Consider the following 10,237-nt stretch of genomic DNA (forward strand, 5'->3'; position numbering starts at 1 on the left):
AAATATGAAAGCCCAGGGTTCTCTGAACAGTTTGATGCCCAATATGCATAGGTACGCTTAAGTATGTGGTGTATCGGGGCCCCAAAACGAAGACACCCCATATGATTTATCAGTTCTGGAATTCCAAATACTGCAAAATCAGCACATTTACAGCAATTCTCAAGGGGCAAAAGTAAAAAAATTTATGTTCACTCCAGAAAACCATATATTTTTGGAAAGTACACATTCTGATGAATCTAATATGGGTATGCATGTCTTTCTACTCCAAAGTACCAAGCCGTAAAGCGTTCCTACATTTGGCAATTTTTATGACATTACCGAAAATCATCTCAATATTGCAACTCTGAAGCATCGTATCTCCCACATATCATTATATACCAAGATAAAACACACTAAATATGAAAGCCCAGGGTTCACTGAACAGTTTAATGCCAAATATGCATAGGTACACCTAAGTATGTGGCGTATCGGGGCCCCAAAACGAAGACACCCCATATGAGTTATCAGTTCTGGAATTCCAAATACTGCAGAAGCCACAAAAAAGAAAGCTCTCTGTTTGATTTCAAATTAAGCAGAGAAATCCCTGTCTAAGGCAGGGTTTTTGTTCTCATTTGGTGTGTGAAGGTGTTAGCTACTTGGTGTGTGAATTTTGGGGAGTTTTGAGTTGATTTACTTTATTTAAAATCAAATTTATTTTGACCCAGAAGGTGAGTGATTGCTTGCCAAGTTCCCTTCACTTCCTGTGGGCTACAAACTCACTGACAGATCCCCTAACCTTCCCCCGCACCTGGGTGTCAGTTTCACTTGGTTTTTGTATTTAGTTTCAGCTGAAATTTATCACTATTTGCACAGATTGTGTATGTGCTTTTATTTTTATCCTTGTTTTGTAAGGAGAAAAAGCTAAAGGGAGAAGGATTTAAGAAAATAAAACATTTTCTAGTAGCAGTGCAACTCCCAGGCACCTGCTCACATTAACCCTCTCCCTGCTAAAGCTTCTCATTGTTGCATTTACTTTTGTTGATTAACCCTTTAACTGCCAGCCGATATGTTCCATAAGTGAACATCTACTGCCAAGCAGTTTTCAGACATTTTGAACTCATTGCATTTAGTTAGGTTTTTTGACAAGAAAACCTACACAAAATATGGCAAATTATATATTGTTTTTTTTGTAACGATCTTGGCTTGAACGCTGTAAAAAATTTTTTTTACTTATTCTGGAGATGTAACAAAAATTTTGAGTGAAATATGTAAAAAAAAAAAGTGAAATAAAGAAAAAAGTACTTACATTTTGTGTCTTTTTTCCAAGATATATTACGTATGCTGATAAAAACATTACTGTTTGTAAAAGCCCTGATTCTGCTGAATCCAACGATACCAAATACATATTGGTATCCCACTTTTCTTGTCCACAGGACACCCCAATAATGAAACCGCATTTTGTACAATTTTACCTCAAAACAAAACAGATAAGTGTACCTCTCTGTTAACGTGGTGTATCTAATGATAGACGTTAAATACCCCCATAAGTTTGGTATTTTTAGAAACAGCATACTTCTAGGTTTTTAGACGTGGTGTAGTTTTTTCTGTAAATGTAGTCGCCGTCACACAAACCACCATAAAACTCAACAATATTTTTCAAGTTTTTAATTTTTTTCTGAAACACTAACACAGTCACAAGGTCAAAATTCCATTTGAGAAAAAAATATCCAATAAAAATTTTCAATGAAGCCAGATATGAAAGAAAAAATTGTCCCGAACAAAACAATACCACACATGCAGGGGTGCACCTAGAGACGCGGCCTCCAAACACCCCAAAACAGGGCCAATACACAAAGGCAATTTCAGCTGGAAAATTTGGGGCTGCGCTCTAAGTGCACACCTTGGAGTTTCCCACCCTAAACACCCCCCACCTGTGAAATACCCCCCACAAACTATATATTCCTAAAAAGTGCACATCTGCAGCTATTCAGCGGCACCATCCTTTTCTTTATATGTGGAGAATTGTGGTCGCAGCACCCCGTAGTAGCTTGCGGTTTAGCCTAAAATAAAGAAAAAAATTGAGACAAAGTTAGATTTCTCCCCAAAATTCCCATGAAAACTACAAAAAACCTACCAAATATCAATCTGCAACTTGTCCTGAACAAAACGATACCACACATGCAGGGGTGCACTTAGAGACGCGGCCTCCAAACACCCCAAAACAGGGCCAATACACAAAGGCAATTTCAGCTGGAAGATTTGGGGCTGCGCTCGAAGTGCACACCTTGGAGTTTCCCAGCCTAAACACCCACTTACCTGTGAAATACCCCCCACAAACCATATATTCCTAAAAAGTGCACACCTGCAGCTATTCAGCGGAATCATCCTTTCCTTCGTACGTGGAGAATTGTGGTTGCAGCACCCCGTAGTAGCTTGCGGTTTAGCCTAAAATAAAGAAAAAAATTGAGACAAAGTTAGATTTCTCCCCAAAATTCCCACGAAAACTACAAAAAACCTACCAAATATCAATCTGCAACTTGTCCTGAACAAAATGATACCACACGTGCATGGGTGCACTTAGAGGCGTGGCCTCCAAACACCCCAAAACAAGGTCAATACACAAAGGCAATTTCTGCTGGAAAATTTGGGGCTGCGCTCGAAGTGCACACCTTGGAGTTTACCAGCCTAAACACCCACTTACCTGTGAAATACCCCCCACAAACCATATATAGAGATGTCGCGAACTGTTCGCCGGCGAACTTGTTCGCGCGAACATCGGGTGTTCGCGCTCGCCGGAAGTTCGCGAACGTCGCGCGACGTTCGCCATTTTGGGTTCGCCATTGTTGGCGCTTTTTTTTGCCCTCTCACCCCAGACCAGCAGGTACATGGCAGCCAATCAGGAAGCTCTCCCCTGGACCACTCCCCTTCCCTATAAAAACCGAAGCCCTGCAGCGTTTTTTCACTCTGCCTGTGTGTGCTGAAGAGATAGTGTAGGGAGAGAGCTGCTGCCTGTTAGTGATTTCAGGGACAGTTGAAAGTTTGCTGGCTAGTAATCGTTTTGATACTGCTCTGTTATTGGAGGGACAGAAGTCTGCAGGGGTTTGAGGGACATTTTAGCTTAGGTAGCTTTGCTGGCTAGTAATCTACCTTCTACTGCAGTGCTCTGTATGTAGCTGCAGTGGGCAGCTGTCCTGCTTCTGATCTCATCTGCTGACTGCTGCAATAACAGTAGTCCTTGTAAGGACTGCTTTTATTTATTTTTTTGTTGTTTTACTACTACTACTACTACTACTATAAGAGCCCAGTGCTATTAGTCTAGCAGTGTTGGGGAGTGGGACTGGTGTGCTAATCTGCTGCTCCTAGTAGTTCAGCAGCACCAACTTTAATTTTTTTTTTTAATATTCATTTTTTTTTATTTTACTTTTTTTTATTTTACTACCGCTGTAGTAGTGTATAAGTTGACCTTTTAGGCATTATTTGCCCTGTAGGCATTATTTGCACACTGTTTTCTTCAACCCGCCATCTAGCTGTGTGACCTTGTTCACATTCTGTCTAAATATCCATAATATTACCGTCTCCAGAAAAAACACCGGAGTGACTTTTTTCAAGCAGCATTCATATATTTTACGTAATCCGTATCCACCGCTGTAGTAGTGTATACGTTGACCTTGTAGGCATTATTTGCACAGTGTTTTCTTCAACCCGCCATCTAGCTGTGTGACCTTGTTCACATTCTGTCTAAATATCCATAATATTACCGTCTCCAGAAAAAACACCGGAGTGACTTTTTTCAAGCAGCCATAATATATTTTACGTAATCCGTATCCACCGCTGTAGTAGTGTATACGTTGACCTTGTAGGCATTATTTGCACAGTGTTTTCTTCAACCCGCCATCTAGCTGTGTGACCTTGTTCACATTCTGTCTAAATATCCATAATATTACCGTCTCCAGAAAAAACACCGGAGTGACTTTTTTCAAGCAGCCATAATATATTTTACGTAATCCGTATCCACCGCTGTAGTAGTGTATACGTTGACCTTGTAGGCATTATTTGCACACTGTTTTCTTCAACCCGCCATCTAGCTGTGTGACCTTGTTCACATTCTGTCTAAATATCCATAATATTACCGTCTCCAGAAAAAACACCGGAGTGACTTTTTTCAAGCAGCCATAATATATTTTACGTAATCCGTATCCACCGCTGTAGTAGTGTATACGTTGACCTTGTAGGCATTATTTGCACACTGTTTTCTTCAACCCGCCATCTAGCTGTGTGACCTTGTTCACATTCTGTCTAAATATCCATAATATTACCGTCTCCAGAAAAAACACCGGAGTGACTTTTTTCAAGCAGCCATAATATATTTTACGTAATCCGTATCCACCGCTGTAGTAGTGTATACGTTGACCTTGTAGGCATTATTTGCACACTGTTTTCTTCAACCCGCCATCTAGCTGTGTGACCTTGTTCACATTCTGTCTAAATATCCATAATATTACCGTCTCCAGAAAAAACACCGGAGTGACTTTTTTCAAGCAGCCATAATATATTTTACGTAATCCGTATCCACCGCTGTAGTAGTGTATACGTTGACCTTGTAGGCATTGTTTGCCCAGTTTTTTTGGCCGCAGCCACTGAAGCACAGAGGCCAGAAAAAATATGCCATATAAATGCTGAAAATAGTCATTTTTTGCCATACGTTGACTCAACGTATATGGCAAAAAATGACTATTTTCAGCATTTATATGGCATATTTTTTCTGGCAACTGTGCTTCAGTGGCTGCAACCAAAAAAACTGGGCAAACAATGTCTACAAGGTCAACGTATGGCGAAAAATGACTATTTTCAGCATTTATATGGCATATTTTTTCTGGCAACTGTGCTTCAGTGGCTGCAACCAAAAAAACTGGGCAAACAATGTCTACAAGGTCAACGTATGGCGAAAAATGACTATTTTCAGCATTTATATGGCATATTTTTTCTGGCAACTGTGCTTCAGTGGCTGCGTCCAAAAAAACTGGGCAAACAATGCCTACAAGGTCAACGTATGGCAGTTGTTTAAAGAGAACAGTAGATTACTAGCCAGCAAAGCTACCTAAGCTAAAATGTCCCTCAAATCCCTGCAGACTTCTGTCCCTCCAATAAAGAGCAGTATCAAGCAGATTACTAGCCAGCAAACTTACTATCATCTGTCCCTGAAATCACTAACAGCTCTCCCCCTACACTATCTCTTCCAAGCACACACAGGCAGATTTTTCAGATACATTTTTGCCCTTGATCCCCCTCTGGCATGCCACTGTCCAGGTCGTTGCACCCTTTAAACAACTTTAAAATCATTTTTCTGGCCAGAAATTTTTTTTTTAGATGTTAAAGTTCGCCTTCCCATTGAAGTCTATGGGGTTCGCGAACCGTTCGCGAACCGCTCGCGTTTTTGCGCAAGTTCGCGAATATGTTCGCGAACTTTTTTTCCGACGTTCGCTACATCCCTAACCATATATTCCTAAAAAGTGCACACCTGCAGCTATTCAGCGGCGTCATCCTTTCCTTCGTACGTGGAGAATTGTGGTCGCAGCACCCCGTAGTAGCTTGCGGTTTAGCGTAAAATAAAGAAAAAAATTGAGACAAAGTTAGATTTCTCCCCAAAATTCCCACGAAAACTACAAAAAACCTACCAAATATCAATCTGCAACTTGTCCTGAACAAAACGATACCACACATGCATGGGTGCACTTAGAGGCGCGGCCTCCATACACCCCAAAACAAGGTCAATACACAAAGGCAATTTCAGCTGGAAGATTTGGGGCTGCGCTCGAAGTGCACACCTTGGAGTTTCCCAGCCTAAACACCCACTTACCTGTGAAATACCCCCCACAAACCATATATTCCTAAAAAGTGCACACCTGCAGCTATTCAGCGGCGTCATCCTTTCCTTCGTACGCGGAGAATTGTGGTTGCAGCACCCCGTAGTAGCTTGCGGTTTAGCCTAAAATAAAGAAAAAAATTGAGACAAAGTTAGATTTCTCCCCAAAATTCCCATGAAAACTACAAAAAACCTACCAAATATCAATCTGCAACTTGTCCTGAACAAGACAATACCACACATGCATGGGTGCACTTAGAGACGCGGCCTCCAAACACCCCAAAATAAGATCAATACACAAAGACAATTTCAGCTGGAAGATTTGGGGCTGCGCTCTAAAGTGCACACCTTGCATTTCTTTAGTCTAAACACCCCCTTACCTGTGAAATACCCCCACAAACTATATATTCCTTGAAAGTGCACACCTGCAGCTATTAAGTATCGCCATCCTTACTTTCCTACATGCAGAACTGTGGACAGAGTTCTCCATAGAATTTGAAGTTTGGCGGGAAATAAAGAAAAAATCATCCAAAATCAGATTTCTCCCCAGTATTGCCATGACAACTAAAAGAAACCTACTTAACATCAATGTAGAACTTCTTCTGAATAAAATGATACCCCACATGTATGGTTGCACCTAACGACCCAGTCTCCAAACACCCTAAACTGGTACAATAGCTATATTTCGGGTTGTGCACACCTTACAGTTTTTCAGTCTAAACACCCCTTACATCTAAAATACCCCCCAAACTATATATGCCTTGAAAGTGCACACCTGCAGTTACTCAGTGGCGCCTTCCTTGCTTCCAACATGCAGATCTGTGGGCGTAGTTCTCCGGAGAAGTGCGGTTTGACCTGAAAAAAAAAAAAGTTCCAAAGTTAGATTTCTCCCCAAAATTGCCATGGCAACTAAAAAAACCTACTAAATCTCAGTCTTCAACTTCTACTGAACAAAAAGATACCCCACATATATGGGTGCATCTAAAGAGGCAGAAACCAAACACCCTAAAACTGAGGCAATAGCTAAATTTGGGGTTGTGCGCTCAAGATGACATCTTGCAGATTTTCCCCCATTACCTGTGAAATACCCCACAAATTGTATAAGTACTGAACATACACACCTTTAGTTTTGTAGAAGTGCTGTCCTTGCCATTGTATATACAAACTTCTGAAGGCTATTCTTCACAGAATTACACGGTTACAGATTCATCATTTGATTTCTCTCCAATTTCCCCAAAGACGAGTAATAAAAAGTTACTTACCTATATCAGTTTAGTGGAGCTTCTTTGGACCTTTTGTTTCATCCGTACTCATGTCATCGGCAGTGCTGGTTTTTCTTCGCTTTTTTTAGGGGGGGGGGGAAGGTACTTTTAGAACACTAAATCTGCACATTTATGGAAAACAACCAACCTCCGTAGGCTACACCACCACAACAAAAGTGGTAAAGTAAAGAATATAATGGCTATATAAGAAGCTGACCCTAAAGGCAGAGACACATGGTCAGATTCGGGGAGATTAGTTGCCCGGCGACAAATCTCCTCTTCTTTGGGGTGACTAATCTCCCCAAACTGCCTTCCCCTGCCTTCCCTAGACTAGAATGTAAATCCACGGCGGGATGGCACTCTGAGCACTTCATTTTCCGAAGTCGTCCGAAGTTTCCTCAAGAGGCAACTTCGGGTGACTTCGGAAAACAAAGCACTCCAAGTGTCATCCCGTCTGCGATTTACATTCTAGCCGGTGGGAAGGCAGGGGAAGGCAGTTTGGGGAGATTAGTCACCCCAAAGAAGAGGAGATTTGTCGCAGGGCAACTAATCTCCTCTAATCTGACCATGTGTCTCTGCCCTAAACCTAGCCTAAACAAAACTCAGGCAGATGTGGACAGATGGCATTTCAAACTTTTAGGATAGGTTTAGGGCAGAGACGCATGGTCAGATTCAGGGAGATTAGTCGCCCGGCAACAAATCTCCTCTTCTTTGGGTCGACTAATCTCCCCAAACTACCTTCCCCTGCCTTCCCTAGACTAGAATTTAAATCCACGGCGGGATGGCACTCTGAGCGTTTCATTTTCCGAAGTCGTCCGAAGTTTCCTCAAGAGGCAACTTCGGGTGACTTTGGAAAACAAAGCACTCCAAGTGTCATCCCGTCGGCGATTTACATTCTAGCCGGTGGGAAGGCAGGGGAAGGCAGGGGAAGGCAATTTGGGGATTTTAGTCGCCCCAAAGAAGAGGAGATTTGTCGTCGGGCGACTAATCTCCCCGAATCTGACCATGTGTCTCTGCCCTAAACCTATCCTAAAAGTTTGAAACGCCATCTGTTTACATCTGCCAGTAAATCATAACTTTATTTGCAGAACTGCAAACCCTGAATGTGCCAAGATTACTTTACAAAAAAAGCTGAAGCCCCTACTAACCAAGATTCTAGGGAAACCTAATATACTAGTAAAACTTTAATATGTTGCTCAGAAATACAGCGTTAGCAACTGCACTGAAATGGGAGCTTATGAGGTATCAGTAAAGAAACATATGTGGCATCAGAGAGACGAAATCATCAGCAGGCAAGATGAAATTATCTCAAGAGTCATCACGCACCACACATTTTTAGGCGCCCTTGTCCTTCACCTACACCTCAAATAACTACACCTCCCAGTGCAGCAGGGAAAAAAACACCAAACTAAAAACAAAAGAAAAATTCTACTATTGCCCTGAACACATATAAACCAAATGCATACAATATACAATTTCCAAAGGGGATACCAATTCTTGTTATACAGTATAGCCAATCAGTGCACACAACAATTTATATTTCAATAGTGTAGCTGCGTATGGTATATTTCAAAACATGGTTTGAAACATAACCCAGGGTTGCGAGGGCACTTTGGGCAATAGTACCGTGTATCTCGCCTGATACCCCTTTTGCGGCACACTTTGCAAGCTTTTTGTGTAAATTGCTTGCCAGGAGTGGGTGGAAGAGTGTCGATAAAGTGCTTCCCAAGCAATCGGGCGACATTGTCACTAGCAGGCATCTCGGGCACTACCTCCTCTACACCACCAAACAACAGGGCAGGGATTATCTGTAGCTGGTACTTATAATATGACAATTTGGGGCCTGGTACTGCTGCTTTATACACAACATAGGAATTTCGAAGGGCCACTTGAATCAAATAAATACCAACTTTTTTGTACCAGGCCCTTGTTTTCCGGGTGGCATTGTAGTAATGTTGGACTTGATCAGTTCTATCAACACCACCCATGTTCTTACTGTATTCTTTGCAACATAGAGGTTTGTTTTTCGGGGGCCTACCAACTCTCTGTTCTGCAATTACTGACGCGTCGTGGATTGTCGTCAGCATGAATACATTTCTTGTGTCACGGTATTGGATGGCAAGGAGCTCATCATTTCGCAGGGCATAAATTTTTCCACGACTCAATTTTTTGGTTATCAGATCCCTGGGCAAACCTTTTCGGTTACGATTTACAGTGCCACAGGCTAGGGTGTCCAAGCAATAAAGGGTTCTGAATAAGAGGATGCTTGTATAAAAGTTATCCACATATAACTGGTAACCTCGGCCCAGAAGTAGAGTGATGAGCTCCCATACAATTTTGCCACTGACAGTCAGGTCAAGGGGACAACCAGGGGGGTCTAATTGGGAGTCCTTGCCCTCGTAAATCATAAAAAAACTGGTGTACCCCGAGCTGCTTTCGCAGAGCTTATAAAATTTGATCCCATAGCGGGCACGTTTGCTTGGGATGTACTGCCGGAATTTTATGCGCCCTTTGAAGAGGAGAAGTGATTCATCTATACAAATATTTTTGGAGGGGGTGTACACTTCTCCAAAGCGCTGTGACAGGCTATCAATAAGGGGCCTCAATTTATGTAGCCTGTCATGTCCCGGCTCATTAGGGGGTACAGCAGTGGCATTGTTGTTGAAATGAAGAAACCGGAGCAGTAGCTGATACCGGTTTCTGGGCATCGTGGCTGAAAAAACAGGGATAGACAACACTGTACTTGTATCCCAGTAGGACTCCAAAGAATGAGCTTTTACGAGACCCATTGCTAAAGTGAGGCCCACAAACCTCTTGATCTCGTTAACATGTGTGGGATGCCACGCATGTGCTCGAGCATATCTGGGTAGGGGATTTTGGGCAAGATGTTGCTCGGCATACAAATTCGTATAGAGGACCATATCCTGTAGGATGGCCTCCGTCAAAAATAATTGGAAATAATCAATTGGTTCGAAATTTCTGGTGTCCACCTTTACACCTGAGACTGCAGTAAATGGGGGGATTTCAGGATGAAAATTACCAGGAGGCCCCCACGCAGGCTCTCCTCCAGCTGCAGCATCAGCCCTATCGCCCTCTCCCTCATCCTCAACACCCTGATCAACCTGATCATCCA

General features: G+C 42.3%; 1 protein-coding gene across 1 annotated transcript; it reads right to left on the reverse strand.

The window, feature by feature from the left end:
* Nucleotides 1-8,153: 8,153 nt before the first annotated feature.
* LOC121394863 (piggyBac transposable element-derived protein 4-like) lies at nt 8,154-9,839 on the reverse strand. Its single transcript, XM_041567035.1, has one exon. It carries the CDS (start codon nt 9,810-9,812, stop codon nt 8,646-8,648), a length of 1,167 nt encoding a protein of 388 aa, XP_041422969.1. The 5' UTR covers nt 9,813-9,839; the 3' UTR covers nt 8,154-8,645.
* Between the last annotated feature and the right edge of the window lie 398 nt (nt 9,840-10,237).

The sequence above is a fragment of the Xenopus laevis genome, chromosome 6L (genome assembly GCF_017654675.1).
Source record: "Xenopus laevis strain J_2021 chromosome 6L, Xenopus_laevis_v10.1, whole genome shotgun sequence".
NCBI classification, from domain to species: Eukaryota; Metazoa; Chordata; class Amphibia; order Anura; family Pipidae; genus Xenopus; species Xenopus laevis.

Bases quoted from the DNA above. Each gene is read 5' to 3' on its own strand.
- LOC121394863 (XM_041567035.1), bottom strand. From the start codon at position 9,812: ATGCCCAGAAACCGGTATCAGCTACTGCTCCGGTTTCTTCATTTCAAC.